The following is a 22,210-nucleotide window of genomic DNA, read 5'->3' as shown; positions in this document are numbered from 1 at the left end:
GTTTCTGGATCATATAAATGATAGGCTTTGGTTCCAGGCTCAGTTCCCAGATGCACCACCTCCTTGCTTCTATCTTCTAATTTCTTTGTGTAGAATCCTGGCACCTTCATGTGACCCAAGCACCCAAATATTTTTACATGTCTAATGTTCGGTTTCTCACCTTTCCATGCCTTGTAAGGTGTTTGTCCATTCATGGAGCGTGTGGGAAGCCTGTTAAGAAGATAGACAGAATGCCTCATAGCTTCTCCCCATAACGTCATCGGCAGCTCCATTTGTTTTAGTAGACTACGAGCCATAGCAACTACAGTGCGGTTTCTACGCTCTACTACTCCGTTCTGCTGAGGGGAGTATGGAGCCGTATACTGCCTTGTGATTCTATTTTCTGCACAAAAAGCCTCGAAATCTTTAGAACAAAATTCCCCTCCACGATCAGTTCTAAGAGTTTTAACCCGCTTCTCTGTTCCGTTCTCCACTCTAGCTTTAAAACTTTTAAACATTGCTAATGCCTCGTCCTTTCCCTTTAACATGTAAACCCACATCCAACGACTATAATTATCTACAAGAAGCAGAAAATACTTATTACCTCCCTTAGTTGCTGGTGAAATTGGACCACAGAGGTCTCCATGTACTAGCTCCAGTCCTTGCTTTGCGTGAAAATTTGATTGAGAAGGAAATGGCTTCCTTGCATGTTTTGCCATTAGACAGTCTGTGCAAACACCTTTTGGCTGAGAAAACTTAGGCATACCATGCACCATTTGCATCGAGTGCATCAACATCAAAGCTTGAAAATTAACGTGGCCTAAACGTGAATGCCATAACCAAGACCATTTCTTCACAGCTGTTTTTCAACCATGTACCTTTTGTAGTCTCAATAATGATTTTATACAGTCTGTTAGGAGACCTCTTCACTTTCATAAGTAATTTTCTTTGTGTATCAGACACCATAGATTCACCATTTAGGACCACCTTATTCCCAACTTCAGAAAGGTGGCCCAAGACTGATTATTGTATTTCGAAGCATGGGAATAAAATATACCTCATCGAGTATACGCTCCTCACAATGTTTGCACGAGAGAATACAATCCCTTTCCTTTACTATCCGCCGTCGATCTATCCCCGAACCTTACTTACCTGTCCCATTTTCGTTTAGCTCCTTAACTTTGATCTTTGTCCGGTCATATGGTTGCTTGCTCCATTATCAGATACCATAAATTCGACTCCACTTGTTCACTACTTTGTTTGAGCTTTGGTACCACCTTCCTTTCATTTATCAACATCAGGTCTTCTTTCGTTTCTCTGTGTTCAGTCAGCAATTAAAGCAGGCCCATCATCTTCAACTTAATTCATATTTATTTCATGTTGTTGATCTCGTTCCTTTCGGGGTTTTTTTACACTCAGCTGCGTAATGACCGTAAGCACTATAATTATTAGCATCGTAGCCTGCTTTTGTCACGTCCAACACGACCACTGTTTCTTCCTCAGAATCTCTGGCTGGGGGAACCGTCAATATCACCTTTGTTGTTGTGTTTAATCCACTCGTCCCTTGTCAGTAACAACTTTCCATCAGCTCCTTCCCGTTTGGACCACTCCTCTTCTGTGAGTAAGAGCTATCCTCCCCCATCTTCTGTTTGTCCTTTCACACGTTCCTCGTGAGCCTTCAAGGAACCCACAGCTTCCTCAACTGACATGGTGTCTAAATCACCGAACTGTTCGATGGTAGAGACAATGTGGACAAATTTTGATGGTACAGCACGAAGCAGTTTTTTCACCACATAGCTCTCCTTCATCTCCTCTCCCAGAGCACGTATCTTAGTTACCATTCCGTTCAGCTTTAAATAGAACTCATCTAGCTGATCACTATCCTTCATACTCAAGGATTCAAACTCACTCCTTAGTGTCTGGATCCTGGCTTTTTTCACCGCGCGCTCTGCTCCCTGACACATAGTCTCAATAGCCTCCCAGGCTTCTTTGGCTGTTTCTTTATTAGCCACAGATAACAGAATATCTTCAGGTATCCCCTGGTATATGGTAGCCAGGGCGATCTTGTCTTGTCTGTCATCAACTGCAGCTCCCTTTTCTTTGTTCTCGATTGCATTCCACACCCCCTGAGCCTTCATAAACACTTTCATCTTAAGTGCCCATGCTGTGTAGTTACTCCTGGCCAACATCGGATAATTCAACCCTATTGCTCCTTCCTTCAGCTTGCTAGTCTCCGTAGTTGTCATTTTTGGCATATACTTGGGCAGACAATATCCTAGGCTCTGATACCAAATAAAGAAAATAATCTGATATATATATATAGATATAGGTGTTTAATGTAAATTGAGGAAACAAAGTACACATGAAAGCTGTGTTTTTTAATAATCCATACAATACATATATAGAAAACTACAGATAAGAGAAGGCTAAAATCTAGGATCACACACAGTAATCCACTCCTACAATGACTCTAACCAACATCGTGCATGCACCTACAACTTCTCTTCTAACTGATGATTTAAACAGATATACAAGACTTATTCAAACGTGGAGTATACCACTCAGCTGAATAAAAACAATCAAATAAAACAATGCAAATAAATCAAATAAATGTTTCATATTATCCAACACGGGAGTGAAGATCCGCAAAGGAAAGCCCGACTCGGAACAACACCGGGTCGAAAAGAAGCGAGAATGGGTTTGGGCTGGTCCAGCTGCATATTAGCAGAAGGAGCACAAAGCTTGGGCAGGGAACAGAGAATGAAGCCATATTGATTTATGAGTATCACAACTGATGAAATGAAAGTACGGAATAGAATGGAGATTAGAACTAGAAGAGAAGATTTGTAAGAGAAATTGGGCGGTAAAATTTATGATAAGAAGTGAATGTGAGAGTTAATGTAAGGGGGCGATACTTACAATATTGTGTGTTGAGTCATTTACGAGTTACCTTACCACCGGAAAGGAATGTCTGAAAGCTAATATGACTTCAAACATGTTTCACGGTTAAAGGTTGCTGATGGGACTCAAGAACTAAATTATGTTCAAGAAAACGATCATCAGCATAACAAAATATGGGAGGAAATTCAGGAAGGATTGGGAGGTGAACAGTTGCATAACTCTGCAAATTTTGGTCTTATGTTTGGAACGTTTCTATTAATATACAAATGTCAAATGCCCTGAGGATCTCATTGCCACTGTGGGGACGACGGCAGAGTTGGCTGATGGTTTTGCCCATGGAAACCAATCCCTACGGTCGTTAGTACCCACTATTGTTGTTTTGTGGCCGCATTTGTGTTTGAGATGCTTGTTGCAGTTGAGCTGCTGCTGGTCTTGCTAATCCCATTGTAACGTATGAAGTTAAAGTTGGAGGCGGTGGTAGGGTGGTAGCACCATATCCATAGGACATGAGGCTAACAGGTTGGAGAAGCTGACCAATTCTTTAATATTTCTTATTCATAATATATAACAAAAAAATTAAAATCCAGAATTGTATAAAAAAATTATCAAAGAGGAGCGGGCATAAGGGCCTATTTTTCTTAAAGTAATTCAGTAAAGCACACATGTTAAATTAATCTTTTTGTTAAAAATTATAACAACTAGACTTCTACTAGGTACATACCTTTTAGCACAAGAATGATGTGATCATCTTCTAATCTGATCTCCCCTTCTTCTTGAGGGCTTAATCACAACTAGACTTCTCAACTTGGTGTTTAGGATGGCCCATAGATGTTCTAATCTACGGTCTGGATGGGATTACCAAAGTGAAACTTTATTTATATACCATCATCACAATCATGTAGGGAATATGGATAAAGAGTTTTTTTGTTTAGTCAATGGTAAAGAAATTTCTAGAATATTGTTATAAATTTTCTATTATATTTTACTGATTTTTTAATTTTTGATAGGAAATAGATTTTAATGATTATGAACTATTTTTTTCACAATATTGTACAATTTATTTATTCATTAATTAGTACCTCTGTGTATTCATTAATTAGTAATTTTTTATTTTATTTTTAAAATTCGTATATGGTAGTTTAAAGTGCATGATATTTATTGGGAAAAAAATAACATCTTTATTAAATCAATTTCTATCTCTTTACTTTTCGGTTTTAAAATAGGCACTAAATTAAAGTGGTATAATATGGTTTTAATACCATAGTGATGTGTGCAACAAATTTTGTTCTTATAAACAAAAATGTTGTGACTTAATATTGTGTTTAATTAAAATTTTAAGAAATTTATTTAAAATTTTAAAATCACATTTAATTTCTATTTTTGAAAATACCTTAAAATTCAATGGTATAAATAAAGCTTTAAAAAAATATTTTATAATACAATAAATTAAGATTTTAAAATAACAATAAAATAGTTGTGATATACATTTTAAATTATAAAAGGTATTAAATGTTCAAGAGATTTTATTATTTATTAAAATGTGTATTTTGGTAAATTTCTTGTTTATTTTAAATCATTTGATACACAACTTTACATTCCCCATATTTTGAATGATATTTCGAAAATTTTATTTTAAATCATAGATGTTTGCGAGGTTTTTATCAATAATTAATAATAATTTTTATTAGCTCTAAATATATATTTACAAATTGAGATGAGATTATAGATATTTGTTTAATTATGTCTTGTTTATCTTGCCATGTAAATTACTTGAGTTATGGATTGTGTTTGGATTTATGAAAATAACATATCCTAATTATAAGTACGTGCAATCCTAGACTTGTTATTACTTTTTTAGATAAGGACAACCCATCAGGAAAATTGATCCCCATTGCAAAGTGCGAGATAACCCCAATGTGTCATATTAAGAACAATACAGCGAATATAGGGCTACCAAAGCACACACTAAGTGTTTATGAGCGTCATCTGTGAGGACAACGCTCAAGAGGGCCTTTTCCATCTTCAGGCGCGCCTTGTGAAGGATCGGAGTCGTACGGAGGACTCCTTTAAGCCTAGGGCGCGCCCTAGGCATGGACAGCTCCTCCGGGGCTCTTTCTCCTCTCTTGTATGATTCTTATGCTTCATTTACTTCCTAGTTTAGTTGTGGGAGCAATATCCTTGCTAATTAGTTCAAGTCATTTCACTTGTGTTGCGGAGTGGTCACCCCGTACGGCCACACAGCACAGGGGCGCACCGTAGGGTTGTCTCGGTCATTTCCCCTGAGTCCGGATCATTCTTTGTTCCTTGACTACTTCAATCTTTCTCCCTTAGCTTAGAATCGTATTTTATAGACTTCTTATCAATACTTGTTCTTCATCGTCGTCTTGTAATATAGCGACTGTACGCCATAGATGACCTACAGCAACATCAAAAAAATGTTACAACAGGCCAAAAAAATGTTACCATAGCCACCCAAAAGACCTAAGGTAACATAAAATTTAAGTTTCTTTTTTTCGAGTTACCTTTGGCCCCTAAGGTAACATTTCCTTTACCCTAGTACAACATGGACTTTTTTGTTACAATAGACACCAAAGGTAACATCAATGTATGTCTATTGTATCACACTATGTATGTTACCTTTGCACTTTGAATTTGCAAAAAGAAGGGCCCACTTGTGGGGCCCACAGGTTGGCCCCATTTTTTATAATAATTTGTATGATATTAATTTGATGGGATTTGTTTGTAAATTGAACATATATACCATTAACATGCTTTTCATACATAAAAAGCAATACTACATGAAATTCTACTATTCGAAATCGACAATCCCAAAATATTAGTACATACAACAAAATGTATTACATCAAAACCAACTCAAACATTCAAACCATCACATATCTAAAACTATGATAACAACAATTATTTTAACTAAACAAAATAGTTCAGGTTCTTTACTAAACATTAGGAAGAAAAAAGATAAACTTAATAAAATAGTAATACTGGAAACTCTTCACATTCTCCTCGACTTTCGACGCAAGTGTTTGATCCACTTTTTGTTACGTGTCCCCCTTTACCAGCATGTCCCTAACTGCATAATACCCCAAAGATAATAATGCACAAATTAGTTAGACAACACAAATTGTGCTAACAAATTACCCAACCCCTAACACCAACATAACTTATAAGTATAAGAAAAAGTAGGAGATAGTGTAGAGAAGATGATAATATTTAAATTTAGCAAAAATTAATACATCATCAATTAACAAAAATTAAGATTTAGATCAATATACCAATTAACAAAAACATGAGTAAAACTAACGCATTAGCAACTATCTTTGTTGTTCCGGACTTTGCATTGTCACTGAAAATACATAACACGAGCTTATCTATCAGTGAAGACTGAAGAGACGGAAAGTATGGCAATATCACTGCAAACAAAATTGTATCCTCAAAGTTTACTAAGAGGTATAGCTCACAATTCTTCTAGGCTTCCACACATACAGAAGAAGAATAGCATATTAAGAAAAAGTCAGGGATGGGAAGCAGAAGACTCTTGTCCATACATTTATTGAATATTTCACAAAAACTTGATTTATAAATTACTTGTCAAAATAGATACTACCGTTATTCATCCAACATCACACACCCAATGACCTATCAAATATGAGATAATATAAGTGTAATAACAATAAGGCTTACATTAGATTTATTCAGCAAGATTTTGCAACTTGCACGCAACAATTAAGTTTAAAATCCATGAATTTGTTGCCTCAACAGCCTGACAGGATCTTGCTAGCTTCTCTGCATCAGTTCGCCTACTGTTGATAATCGAGATTCTATTACCCGAGTTACACATATCAGGTAGCTCCAGGCTATAAATTATGTATGTCAATAATACAGCTTCATTGCTTCCTGAAATTGACTTTCTGTGCAGAACTATTCCACCAGCAGCAATTAAAAGATCATGTAGATACCCTCTATATGAAGGTTGAAAGTCCCCAATAAAATAAAAATTGTACCCTTCAAATAGCTTTGCTTGCTGAAAGTAAAAAATAAACACTCGTTAACACTGTCTGTTGTGCTTTTATCTTTGGAAAACAAGCTAACTAAACATGCATAACTCTCTTTCTACTGTTTGTGTACTTCTAATTATCAGAGGGACTTTATGCAGTACATAAAATTAACATGCTGAACAGTTTCATATCCACCATCCAATTAGAAAAATAATGCATATGCATCTATAATTAGTTATCTTAAAGATGTGTTTAGAAAAATAAAAATAAAAAACAGATGTATATTCTACTTAAGCATAGTATTTACTCTCAGATTAGGGTGTAATGTTACCTTGCTCAGCCGAAATATAATACACTGAAGTTTTGGAACAGATAAACTACTCCCATTTCGAGATTCCAATAACTACACTCTCCGAAATACAACATAATACAAATTGTAAATATTGTAGCACAAAATTTTAAATAACCTTCTCGATATAAGCAACTGTTTATCGAGCATCCAATTGGTAATCATCCGGTAGACAAGCCGCCCCACCTTATTTGTCAAGCTCAAGCGCAAGTTCCTGTACCAGCAGATCAGTACTTGACAAGAACTAGGCCTTGAACCCAGCCTTAGACAGCTGATGTACCCTCTGTTTTAATACGACAGATTCTTCAGCAGTTTTACCAACTAACAAACTCCCTGTTGACCGAAAACTCACTCGCCTAAAGCTAAAATTAATATAGAGTACAACTAATTTTACTAAGGTGAATAGTGAATATGCGGAATTGACAATATCGAAACTGACCGGTCTTTTTCCAGCCAAGTAAATGTAGAGGATCAAGTCCTTGGTGAGTAACAGTGTTTACAAACTCCTCCCAAAGATACCGGCTTCGAGTAGCTAGCTCCCACTTAGGCGTACCAGTCATCTTGTGTACCATCCATATGTACCCCTGTCCTACAACATCAAACTTCAAATGTTAGAGTTTACTAATCCTGCAAGTAAACAAATAAATAAACTAGTAATTACTGTATTTTTAAATATGAGATCTAGGCTAAAATTGTTGATTGCACTGTTAGTAGAATGGAAGAGGCATTCTTGATCCTTATAATATTAGCCAATAATACTTGTATGATATAACACCACCAAATAGAAAAAACCATAAAACAATGAGATGTACAGACTTACTTGTGTAGCAAGACCAATAGCCACTAGTTTTGAGCTACATCTGACCATATAAACAGTTGATCGGAATCTCAAAACATGAACATAACTGTGAGATCTTAATGAGTAGAAATGGATAGCTGTAAGAGAATGAATAACAGCTCAAACACGAGGTTCATATTTATCCCTTAATGAACTATCCATGCCATGTTGTACTGGATCAGAACATCTTATCTCTTCACTTGCCACAACCAAGAGCAGAGGATGCAAATCCATGAATCTTTCACAACCATCGCACTTTGCAGGGATGGGCTGCATCTGCAAGAAAGTGACAGCATCATCTCGACGTGAGACCAATTCAGTGACATTTGAAGCATCTACAACAACAACAACCTTCAAATGTCAGAGTTTACTAATCCTCCAAGTAAACAAAAAAAATAAATAAATATTCAGCTATTAAATACAGTAATTACATCATGGGATTACAACTTTATTTACGTGCGCTTGTGGCGCCAGCACAGGGAACAACAGCGTCCACAATAGCAACAGAGAGATCAGACTCTAAAAGGAACTTGTGAGCAATAGTCAACCCGATGATACCAGAGATGCATATCGAGAAGGTCTTACTAGATTCAAACTTATGAAACTCAAAATTTAAAATCCAAATTAAAGAAGCCCTAAAATCAAAGAAAAACATGAATTACGTGAACTTTAAGTGAAGAAATCGAGTCATATTAACTGAAAATAAGAAACCCCCAATTGGAAAAGCCCTTGCCAAACTATATTGAAAAACCCTAATTTGAAGAAGAAAATTACTTTAGATGAAGAGATTTATAGAGAGGCTATGTATGAGAGAGAGGTTTAAGAGAGAGAGGGAGAATTTTAGGAAGAGTACAAGAGAGGGAGAAGAGGAAGAGAGGCTATGTATGAGAGAGAGGTTTAAGAGAGAGAGAGAGAGAGTTTTAGGAAGAGTACAGGAGAGGGAGAAGAGGAACAGAGGGTAATGACGACATAGAAAATGGGTTGGGCGGCTTTCATCAAAAAAAGGGCGCTCTGTTTGATTTTTTTTTTAAATTTTGCTCCCTTTTAAAAATTTCAGGTCTCCAAAAAAAGTATATAATTTATAATTTATTATTGTAGTAAATAATATTGAAAACATTATTTTAGAACAAAATTATTTATGTATTTTGTTACTTACATAAATCTGTATATTTATATTTTAATAAATTTTATTTTTAAAAATGTGTACATCAATGCTCGTATCAGAATGGAAGAGAATTATAATATTTTAATTTTTTATTACTTTTAAACTTTTATATTAAAATTTTTAAATTTTGACTTTCTAAAATTTTACCCAGGTCAGTCCAAAAAACTACTGCTTCTCCAAAAGTTTTTGAGCCTACTTTAGTCCGCCTGATCGAGAGCCCAATATCGCTATTTTTTATTAAACTTTTAAGTTTAAATAGTGTTCAAATTTTTTTAATAATAAAAAATTATCAGTTACTAATTAGTACAATTTACAAAATTTTGTAACATCAAAAATACTAGGTTGCAGTAGGCTAAGATGAGCATACCTAAGGTAACATAATTTTGTAACACGCGTGATTAAACCATTGCGATAGGCCATCTATGGCGTAGTGTGTCGTGGCATCGTTGTCGTAGCGGCCATCGCGTACTTTCTTTATCCTGGTTATTTTGATCTCCCATTGTGATGGTCGTCGTAATCCTTCATATAAAACTTTACCAATCGCCATTATAACTCTTCATCGTCAACAATTGTCGTAAGCGACTCTCATATAGGGTAAACGCTATAGGGCGCGCCCGACGCTCCTGAGACGCGTTCTCCGAAGCTCGTCCCTCTTCTACCTCGACGTTGATCCAACCCATTTTCTGAAAAGATCGGAAAAATTATTTATTATGATATTATGGTACAACATCCTGCAATTGTAATGAAAAAGAATCTATTGTCTATCCATCCAAATCAATTTTAGTAGTTGTAACATGTCAAACAATTAGACTATGCAAGGATATCCAACATTATACCAACATCACTTTTATCATATATTGGCATAACCGTTTTAACATCTTAAGGTTCGACGCGTATTCAGAACCACAAATCTTAATAACATTCACTGTTTCATATTTCGTTGCAATTTAGTGCATATCAATAAGTTGATAGTTCTTTGATAAACACAGTCAATACACTTGCAATAACCAATAATATATGCTTCCAATTTCCTATCATATTTTCACAATGGATCATTTTGATGTTAAGAACAGAGAACGATACGAAGGAGTATAGATCACAAAAAGATAAAGATAAAGTGTGCACAAAATAATCACAATAATAAGGACCAAAAACCTGACAAAAGAATGTCTCAATTTAAAATAATGAGTAAAAGACAAGACTTGTGGTACCAAACCAATAAACAGTAAAACCCCTAATTTTTATACATATAATCATATAATACAATAAAGCTTATATATTAACATTTAAATCAACATGTGGACCATAAAATAAAGAGAATTACCCATGTAATCCAGTACTAGCTTAAACTCGTGCTATGCATGGGATTGCGTATTAATTTCATCAAATAAATTATCACAACTTTGAAACTTACTTTTTTGAACAAATTAAGGGTAGTTTGCTATAATAATTTTCATTTTTTTCGTAATCCATTGTTGTATAATTAGAAAAAATTTTGTTTGTTATATATATATATTTTTCTACTATTTTAATTTTTAATATATTTTTTAATTATAATGTTGATAAAGTGTGTTTATTGTAATATATTTTTACTAAATTTATTTATTATTAGATTATGTCTTTTATCTATTTAGTATTCACTATTTTTATCATAATCGAAGTGTTTTTAGTTTAGTTCTACGTATCACATTTACAACAAATACCAAATAATTTTGACCGTTAATTATGTTTTTATTTTAACGGTTCGTATATTTTATAAAGTATTACTACCAACCAAATATCCTCCTTAAACTAATTATATATATGATATAATTTCAAATCCATCTCATAGTAGGGGCACATGGATGATTAGAATTTTAGCATTCCGGGCAAGCGTTTATGTATATTTATTTTTTAACGTAACTTATTACAAAAGTTTTTATTAACCAAAAACATACCAAAAATTAAACATACCACTGAATTATAGAGTATATGATTCTATCAATGAAAAAATGATGAATCGAAGTGAAACTGTTATGTGAATTGTGATTGGGGTGATATATCGCATCTGAAAAGTTAAAAGAATTAGAGTATAATATATAAATGGACTCGAATCTAGAGCCTAGATCGAATGAAGTACATACAATGGACCTTGACTGAAGATAAGAACTCTAAATTGGAAATTATAAAAAAAATATAATATATACATACAAAAATATATAAACTTATTAATAAATCGGATCGGCCTAAATCCATATCCTCACCATTTATAGTCAGATTTTTCTTATTGGAAAATATCTCTGGTCGAAATTTTAATAGGTCGATTGATATCCGCAGATTGGATCAGGCCTGTTCGGATTTTCGCTCCATTGACAAGCCTACTCGGGATTTAAGTATATTATAGCAAGAACTTCATGCCATCACTAACTAATATTACGATCGGTTTTTAATTTTAGTTTATTTAATAATTTAATTTTTTTTTCAAATGAATATGCTGAATTATCATGTCACACCCATTTGTTTTTGTTATCGTAAACGGTCAAAACTAACAAAAGTTAGGTAAGGTGTGTAAAAGGATGGGCCAATTAAACATAGGTTCAGAAAATACTATTTTTCACAATATTTTACAATTTATTTATTAATTAGTTAGTACCTTCGTGTATTCATTAATTAGTAATTTTTTATTTTACTTTTTTAAATTTGTATATAGTAGTTTAAAGTGCATCATATTTATTGGGGAAAAAAATAAATTCTTTGTTAAATCGATTTCTATCTTTTTACTTTTCAGTTTAAAATAGACACTAAATTAAAGTGGTATAATATGGATTTAACACCATAGTTATGTGTGCAACAGATTTTGTTCTTATAACAAAAATGTTATGACTTAAGATTGTGTTTAATTAAAATTTTAAGAAATTTATTTAAAATTTTAAAATCACATTTAATTTCTATTTTTGAAAATACCTTAAAATTCAATGGTATAAATAAAGATTTAAAAGAATATTTTATAATACAATCAATTAAGATTTTAAAATAACAATAAAAAGTTGTGATATTCATTTTAAATTATAAAAGGTATTAAAAGTTCATGAGATTTTATTATTTATTAAATGTGTATTTTGGTAAATTTCTTGTTTATTTTAAATCATTTGATACACAACTATACATTCCCCCGTATTTTGAATGATATTTTGAAAATTTATTTTAAATCATAGATGTTTGCGAGGTTTTTATCAATAATTAATAATAATTTTTATTACCTCTAAATATATATTTACAATTGAGATGAGATTATAGATACTTGTTTGGTTTATGTCTCGTTTATCTTGCCATGTAAATTACTTGAGTTATGGATTGTCTTTGGATTTATGAAAATAACATTTCCTAATTACAAGTACCTGCAATCCTAGACTTGTTATTACTTTTTTAGATAAGGACAACCCATCAGGCGGAAAAATGATCCCTAATATAAGTGCAAAGTGCGAGTTAACCCCAATGTGTCCTAGTAAGGACAACTCAACGAATACATATACACGGCTACCAAAGCACACACAAATTGTTTATGAGCGTTCCCCTATAAGGACAACGCTCAAGAGGGCCTTTTCCTACTTCGGACGCGCCTTGTGCAGGATTGGAGTCGTACAGAGGACTCATTTATGCCTAGGGCGCGCCCTAGGCATGGAGAGCTCCTCCGGAGCTCCTTCTCCTCTCTTGTATGATTCTTATGCTTCATCTACTTCCGTGTTTAGTTGTGGGAGGAATATACTTGCTAATTATTTCACAGTCATTTCACTTGTGTTGGCGGAGTGGTCACCCCTTATGGCCACATAGAATGGGGGCGCGCCGTAGGGTAGTCTGGATCATTTCCCTGAGTCGGGGCATTCTTGTTCCTTGACTACTTCAATCTTTCTCCCTTAGCTAGAATCGTATTTTATAGACTTCTTATCAATACCTTGTTCTTCATCTTCGTCTTGTAATATAGCGACTGTAGTGGCATCGTTGTCGTATCGGCCATCGCGTACTTTCTTATCATAATTATTTTGATCTCCCATTGTGATGGTCATCGTAATCATTCATATAAAATTTTACCATATCGCCGTTATAACTCTTCATCGTCAACAGTTGTTGTAAGCGACTCCCACATAGGGTAAACTTTATAGGGGCCGCTCGACGCGCCTGAGGAACGCGTTCTCCGAAACTCGTTAGTCCTTCTTTCCTCTCTCGATTCAACCATTTTCTTAAAGATTGAAAAAAATATTTATTATGATTTTAGGGTAAAACATCCTGCGATTGTAATGAAAAGAAATCTATTGTCTATCCATCCGAACAATTTTAGTAGTTGTAACTTGTCAAATAATTAGACTATGCAAGGGATATCCAACATTGTACCAACATCACTTTTATCATACATTGGCATAACGGTTGTAAACATCTAAAGGTTCGACGCGTATTCAGAACAACACAATCTTAATAACTTCTTTGTTTCCATGTTTCGTTGCAATTTAGGCAGATTCAATAAGTTGATAATTCTTTGATTAGCACGGTCCATATACTTGCAATAACCAATAATATATGCTTCCATTTCCTATAATATTTTCACAATGAATCATTTTGATGTTAAGAACAGAGAATGATAGGAAGGAGTATAGATCACAAAAAGATAAGATAAAGTGTGCACAAAATAATCATAAAAATAAGGACCCAAAACCTGACAAAAAGAATGTCTCAATTAAAATAATGTAGTAACAAGACAAGACTTGTGGTACCAAACCAATAAATAGTAAAACTCCTAATTCTTATACACTATAATCATATATACAATAAAGCTTATATTTTAAAATTTAATCAACAGTTGGGCCATGGAAATAAATAGAATACCCCTGTATCCAGAACTAGCTTAAAACTCGTGCTATGCACGGGATTGCGTATTAATTTTATCAAATAAATTACTATAACTTTGAAACTTACTTTTCGAACAAGTTAAGACTAGTTTGCTATAATAATTTTCATTTTTTCTCGTAATCCATTGTTGTGTAATTAGTAAATTATTTGTTTGTTATGTACATATTTTTTTACTATTTTAATTTTTAATATATTTTTTAATTATAATGTTGTTAAAGTGTGTTTATTATAATATATTTTTACTACATTTATTTACTATTATATTACGTCTTTTATCTATTTAGTATTGAGTGTTTTTATCATAATCGAAGTGTTTTTAGTTTAGTTCTACTTATCACATTTACAACAAGTACCAAATAATTTTGACCGTTAATTTTGTTTTTATTCTAACGGTTCGTATTTTATAGTGTATTACTACCAACCAAATATCCTACTTAAACTAGCTATATATAAGATATAATTTCAAATCCATCTCATAGTACGGGCACATCGATGATTAAAATTTTAGCATTCCGGGCAAGCATTTATGTATATTTATTTTTAACGTAACATATTACAAAAGTTTTTATAAATTGGAAACATACCTAAAATTAAACATACCATTGAATTATAGAGTATATGATTCTATCAATGGAAAAAAATTGATGATTCGAAGTGAAACTGTTATGTGAATTGTGATTGGGGTGATACCCGGTTCTGAAAAGTTAAAAGAATTAGAGTACAATATAGAAATTGACTCGACACTAGAGCCTAGATCGAATGAAATACAGACAATGGACCTTGACTGAAGATAAGAACTCTAAATTGGAAATTATAAAAAAAAATATTAATATATATATACATAAATATATAAACCGGATCGCCTCATTAACGAATTGGATCGGCTTAAATCCATATTCTCTCCATTTATAGTCGGATTTTTCTTATTGGATAATATCTCGGGTCGAAATTTTAATGGGTCGATTCATATACGCGGATTGGATCAGGTCGGTTCGGATTTTCGCTCCATTGACAAGCCTACTGGAGATTTAAGTATACATAGCAAGCACTTCATGCCATCATTAACTAATATTAAGATCATTTTTAATTTTAGTTTATTTAATAATTTAATATTTTTTTCAAATGAATATGCTCAATTATCATGTCACACCAGTTTGTTTTTGTTATCGTAAACTGTCAAAACTAACAAAAGTTGGGTAAGGTGTGTAAAAGGATGGGCCAATTAAACATAGGTTCAGAAATATAAATGGGGACAGATTTCAAATAGCCGCTAAATTAAAATGGTACAATATTATTTTAACTCGTTATTTGACTCCTAATCCAAAGCAAAGCAGCATAGTTCTTGATCTCCAACATCGCTATTTGACTCCTAATCCACGGCTTAAGTCCCTGCTGGAACCTCTTAGCCTTCTTTGCTTCAGTATTCACGTACTCTGGTACGAACCTTGACAATTCCGAAAACTTCACCTCATATTCTGCTACCGACATTTCCTCCTGTCTAAGATCCAAAAATTTCATCTCCAACTGATCTTGCATATAACTTGGAAAATATTTTTCCAGAAACATCTCAGTGAACTTCTCCCAAGATAAGTCTTTGCCTTCCAACAACGCCTTAGAAGACTCCCACCAGAAACTTGCTTCATCCCTCAAATAATAACTTGCGTACTGAGCCTTCTTATCATCCTTAACTTTGGCTAGCTCAAAGGCTTTTTCCATCTCTCTCAACCACGACTGTGCTTTAATCGGATCTGGCAACCCTAAAAACTCTGGAGGATGAACGGATTGAAAGTTCTTGAAATTTCCAACTTTTGGGGCCACAGGTTGTTGCAAAAGCTGAGCAAGTCTGCTCATCTGCTCATCAAAGTGGTTTCTTGGTTTATTTCTGGGTCTTGGGTGGGAATTTTTTCTTTTTGGCGATCTGGTGAGTTGGCCATTTCTTACAAACCTGATTGAGCAACTATTTAGCAATACGATAGCATGGCATATATATAACAACAATTTTTATGAAATCTCTTTTGTGGGTTTTAAGTTTTACCCAATTTGCACATGCAATCCTATTACTACATAATTCTCGTATCAGTGTTGTTTTATCATGGCACGGAATAGGGTTTTACGATCTTTAGACATGGTTGTACGAAAACATAGTTGTATTTAAAACATGGCATTGAGAACAGTTTATAAGATAAACAAGGTGCACAAAGGAAAGCAAGATAATAGATTTATTTAAATCAAGGGTTACATAGGAAATATTCTGGATTTTAAGGTTCTGAAACAAGGTATAATAAATAGCAGGGTTAAACAGAGGAAAAACTGGAAAACATCCCCTATCTACCCCTAACTTCCAACTACTACTACTACTACCCTGGTCTGAAATACAACAAGATAAATGAAAAAGGGATCCCGGCATCTGACCAAGTATCCCAAAGCCTACCGGTGCTGAAAACAACAACAACAATCTACGGGCTCAACCAACAGTCCCGTCTAATCATCTAGGTACTCTCTCAACACAACCAACATCCAGCGAATGATCTTATGCAGCCTCCGGGCCTCAGCATCAGCATCACTAGTGGATGGTCCCTCATCCAATCTCTTCTTGGCAACCTGTTCCACCATCTTCACTCGAACTCGCCACTCATCATCCATAACAGAAGCACTCTGCCTAGACTCTCTGGCTAGTCTATCCACCAAAGCTCCTAACTCAGGAATGCGGGAGTACACAAAGTCTCGGTCCTGGGCTAACTTGCCACCAATACTGACAGGAATAGTCTTAGGCATCTCCGACTCTGGCTCAGGGGCAGGGGTCTCTAAATCAGGCCTCAAGGGTGAAATCTGCATAGGGATCTCACTACTCTCAGAAGGGTCCTCCTCTGGGTCTGAACTAACATATACAGGCTCCTCTGAAGAGGGTGGAATAGGGTCCACAGGGGTACCAGTCAAGCTAATCTCTGAGTCTGAATCACTACCACTACTAGGATCCTTAGAGAAAACATAAAACAGCAACCAAGAAACAATGTTAGGGTCAAATAAAGCTTCCACCTAACTCACACCCTAACTCTAGTTTCTGCTTTACCAATCAAACACTTTCCTTAGACTATACCTAATAGTCTAACTCAACTCTACATGAGTCGAACTCTCTCGCGATATAGATATATTCCCAAAATACCCCTTTTTAAAAACCTAACTTGTCTCAGGGACTAGATCCTGTAGCTCTGATACCAACTTGTGACGCCCTCAATCTCGGGGTTAGAAAATGAGGACTCACACACATCTATTCTAATAATTAAATATGCATAAACCCCGATTAACTACTAACATGATCAACAGGATAAAGTATGAGACAAGATTACAACTACCAATCATAGAATATAACTTACAAACCCAAAATATTATTAAATAATCAATATCGATTCCGGCTGGGAACCGACAGACAACCCATTGTATCTTTATACACCTCTTTCTAGGCGCGAGCTCACTCATAACCTGTACTACCTGCTCTGGCAACTGGAAGCCCTCAACACGGTAGGGACCACCAGGTACGCTCTTACGAGCAGTGCGCCTAAGCCTGGCCATCTTCTTGCTTAACTCCCATTGTTAGATTAAGACAAAACAAGTGAGTAGAAAACTCAGCAAGTAACTATTTAGCAGTTCTACAATATCAAATCTCAATATACTTTGAACAAACTAGGGCATTCTACTTTAGCTAATCTAGGTGGCAGATTTCCATATATTTTTTTTTGTTTTCTTTTGGATAAGGAAAGGTATCCGAAGAATAGTTGGGCTTTCAAGAAACAAGGCTCGAAATAGGATGAAAGCCGACATTCATCACAAATCATTATAGGATCAAAATAGATCTTTTGATAGAGGAAAGCAACAGTATTTCAAGGTATAGAATCATACATATGATCAACAATTTCAGGAATCAGGGTTCTGAGCTTTAAGCTCCACAATAACATAATCAACTCTTTTCAAAGCAGTATAAACCATTTTCATTTCCAAAAATCAATTTACTGAATAAAAGTTTCAGTTCCCTTTTTAAATAATCATTTAGAACCCTGGATTGGATCACTTATCTTTCCATTTCATTATATACGGGTGATCAGCCCGTATCGACCTCCATTCCGGTCTTTAAGGTACCATTCGGCATAATTTCAGCCTTAAATTGGACTAGTCCCACTAGCCTCTTACCATGACTGGACTAGTTCCACTAGCCTCTTACGTCTCAATCCAATCCATCAGGAATTCATTCGGAAAACCTTGAATTGGAAAAACAAATAGGTTTTCTAAAATCCATTTTATCATTACCAAGCATTTGAAATCATTCGGACTCTTTCAAGTCGAAACTCATTCTTAATTCAGATTTTAAAGAAACAAAGTTCAGGGAGTGAATCAAAGATACGCAAGGAACAATTCTCAAGAATTATGTATCAAGGATAATAAGGTACTAAATTAGAAGGATCAGTAATAACTTAGGAATCATTAGGGTGATCAAGAGAAACAGGGTATCATTAATAGAGTTAATCAAGATATTCAATAGGTTCAATATGATTCATGGCATTATAGGAAACTTGACCAGAAAGGCAGATTATCAAAGGGTGAAATCAATAGGATTATGAATAATAGGTTATCAAGAACAAGGGTACTTCAAATCAATATCAGGGTTTCATAAAGCAAGGGTTTCATACTTTAACAGTTCAATACTCTACCTGGTATGAACAACATTTTCTTTATAATCATTTACACAAGTAATCAGAGTTACTTGCCTGAAATTGCTTTCCTGAGGGTTGAACTACTGCCACCTAGTATACTTTTCTTTTTCCTAGCCTGAATGCCCTCACGCTCCGAATCTACAATAAAAACCAAAAATCTTAATTAGATTCCCAACTCTCGTTCCCGGAACGATCTCTCTATACGATAACTCGATTATATCTTTGACTCGAGCATACGAATATAGCTTATAAGCACACAGCACATAGCACATAGCACAATTCTTTCTCGAAGTTTTTATATCCTTATATACCTAGCAATCAAAGTGTACTCGCTTGACCTAGGCTATTTCTCAAATCACACTAACACGACTCTTTTACGAGTACTAGACCCATTTACAACCAAACATTTAAGTGCATACTATCACTTATATCAATCGACTTAATTCCCTTTTCTTTTATTCCTTAATTCGAACCAAAACAACAATCCAATCAAGCAAAATCAAAGATTTTCACATATAACACTCAATCATTCTTTCAATTACCAAAATCAAGTTTTGACCTTTATTTCTTATGGCCTATTCGGCCTTAACACTTATCACAATCAAGAATCAAACATGCAAAAATAGATTTTGACATGCAAGGTTATATACCACATTTCTTTCTTGTTTTAATCCCCTATTAAATCATTCCATTTATTATGTCACCAAACCATGCACTACTTAGTGATTTTACCTTAATCAATCCATCAAATCAACATGCATGCACTTAATCACCAAGTTATCCCCTTTTTATCTTGTTTTCATTCGGCAAGAACATAATTTTCAACTCAAAGACTAATTACTAGCATGCACTCATTGATCTCCTTTAAAACTATCATGCAATTGCTTTTAAATAATACAAACTTAATGTTTACCAAGATTATCTCAACAAATTCAATTTCCTTTCTTGTTAACACAAAAATTCGAACCTAAACTTAGCATGCAACAATAATTCATTCCTTATTAATCTAATCACCATCCATCATTACTTTAATCAAGTCTACTCACAACAAATCACTTTAAAGATTCAACCCATTCGGGTTTATCAAGAAAACACACATTCAAAGATCAATCTTGACATGCAAAGTCCTATATCACATTTTCAACTTGTTTTAAGCCTTAACTTAGTCATTTAACTCATTTTCATCAAGATTTCCGAAGCACAAAGCCAAACATCACCTAATGACTCAACCTTAATTAAATTATTCAATACATGCATTCACTTAATCACAAATCAATCTCTTTTAAACCCATTTTCCATTCGGCAAACATTCAAAATTCACAATCCAAGAACCAAACATTGACATGCATCACTAACTCCTCTTTTAAATCAACATGCAACTCTATTTTCTACTAATTAAGCTTAGTTCATACCAAGATCAAGTCACAAAATTCAATTTTCCTTTTTATTAGCATAAAGCCGAAGCAAAAACTCACATGCAAATCATCAATTTTGATTTTCTAAGCAACAATCACATGCACACATTCATTTTACAATCAAGGAAATCATTTTACCAATCACATACTCAATTTTCAACAAAATAAACAAAACCCTTTTTCAAGCTTTCAAGAAACCATAACATGCAACATTAAAATCCAACAATCACATCATGGAAAACCCACCGGCTCTCCTTTGGATCATGGCCGGTGGTGGTTGAACTTGAGAGAGTCCATGACGGATCTCTTCTCGAGTTTATGACCTCCAAAACCTCTTAAAATCACTCTTATAGTTATGCTTCAAGAAATTGTTTTTCTTAAACACAGCCATAGTGATCACTTCAACAAAACCTTTATAACCACTTACATGCAAGTAGGAATTGAAGTATATACCAAGAATAACAACTAATGGAAGCAATATCTCGGTGTTTGAGTGTGTTTTAATGGTTGCATGCGAGTGAGAGAGGTGAGAGATGAGAGAGCCGAGAGGGAGTGAGAGAGAGAGAGAGTGTGTTCGGGAGAAAGAAAGAAAAAGAGAGAAGAGAGAATGAGTGCTCGGGAAAGAAAGAAGAAAATGGGGAGGAAGGGGTTGATTTATACTCCACCAAAGCAAGGGCAAGATGGTAATTTAATAATTTCTTTTTGACTCACACATACTTTCTCTTTTTACTTAAATGCAACAAAATTCAAATATAAAATATATCTCTCTCGGAAAGTCGAGAATTATTGAAAATGACAATTTTAACACGTAGGTCTCGAAATTAGCTTTTTATCCATTACTCATAATAAGAATTTGAGCGAACGGTTGATTTTATATGAATTTCGCAAACTTGCTTTAATAAATATATTTTCCACATAAAATCAATTTAAAAATGCAAAGATCAACAATCAAATTCACTTATCATTTTTATAAAGTCTCTAAGGTCTTTACAAGGATAACAGAACAAATCCCATATTTTTATCTTACTCGGATGATTTAATAAAAATGCACGAAGGTTAAATAAACCCTTATTTAAATCAAATAATTCCTTTGAAATTCAAAAAATTGACACAGAACATATAGTCATGCACACAGTCAAACAATCACACACATATAGTCACATAACGACTCAGGTCTGATCATAGAATCTATCCCTTTTTAATCTTTATCATCTTTTACGCGTACTGGGTCACGTTCAACCTGACGGCCCGATGCTCAGCGTTTCGATTACGCTTCTCATTATATTTGCCAATCAACACATCTCTTAAGACGAAATACTTTATTCATTCACTTCACATATAATTCACATTTTATATTATTTAATTCCATATTAGGACAGGTTCCGTTCTACCTGACGGCCCGACACCACAACTCGACTTCTAAGCTGACTCTTTAAATTGGAACATTTTTATCCACGCTCCTTAACTCTAGTATACAGATAAGACAAATAATCACCGCTTAATCACATAATCTCATTATATAACACATACTTTACTTTCTTAATTATGACGCAAAATTCTCGGTCGTTACAGGGGTCGCATTTTTACAATCGCAAGTTCACTGCTATGATGCAAAGGTATAATGTGAATCTTCCCATTGTTACGGCTTATCATCCTCAGACGAATGGTCAAGCTGAGGTATCTAACAGAGAGATCAAGTGCATTTTAGAGAAGGTTGTGTGTCCATCGAGAAAAGATTGGTCTTTGAAGCTTGATGAAGTTGTTTGGGCGTATAGAACAGCATACAAGACTCTATTGGGAATGTCGCAGTTTCAGTTGGTTTATGGTAAGGGGTGTCCTTTGCCGGTATAGCTAGAGCATAAAGTATACTGGGCTTTGAAGAAGTTGAATCTTGATTTGGATGCAGCTGGAAAGAAAAGGATGTTTCAATTGAATGAACTCGACGAGTTTCAACTTCAAGCTT

General features: G+C 34.4%; 1 protein-coding gene and 1 long non-coding RNA gene across 3 annotated transcripts; both read right to left on the bottom strand.

Moving 5' to 3' along the window:
* Positions 1-1,607: 1,607 nt before the first annotated feature.
* LOC141700075 (uncharacterized) lies at positions 1,608-2,225 on the bottom strand. The gene has a single exon (XM_074503853.1). The coding sequence runs from the start codon at positions 2,223-2,225 to the stop codon at positions 1,608-1,610; it is 618 nt and encodes a 205-aa protein (XP_074359954.1).
* A 3,529-nt stretch (positions 2,226-5,754) lies between these two features.
* Positions 5,755-8,555, bottom strand: LOC141706258 (uncharacterized). 2 transcript variants are annotated; one of them, XR_012568731.1, is made up of 5 exons: positions 8,512-8,555; positions 8,063-8,415; positions 7,361-7,831; positions 6,580-6,919; positions 5,755-5,968 (listed from the first exon to the last, which is right to left on the bottom strand). It is a non-coding gene; the product is annotated as an uncharacterized LOC141706258 (long non-coding RNA). The 2 variants fall into 2 exon arrangements; XR_012568730.1 differs by having other exon boundaries at positions 6,580-7,831.
* Positions 8,556-22,210: the final 13,655 nt, after the last annotated feature.

Source organism: Apium graveolens, chromosome 2 (assembly GCF_009905375.1).
Source record: "Apium graveolens cultivar Ventura chromosome 2, ASM990537v1, whole genome shotgun sequence".
Taxonomy (NCBI): domain Eukaryota; kingdom Viridiplantae; phylum Streptophyta; class Magnoliopsida; order Apiales; family Apiaceae; genus Apium; species Apium graveolens.
Note: the sequence above shows the minus strand (reverse complement) of the source record. Positions and strands in the feature narration are given on the sequence as shown.

What these genes read in the sequence shown, in the direction of transcription:
- LOC141700075 (XM_074503853.1), bottom strand. Translation starts at nt 2,225, where the DNA reads ATGACAACTACGGAGACTAGCAAGCTGAAGGAAGGAGCAATAGGGTTG.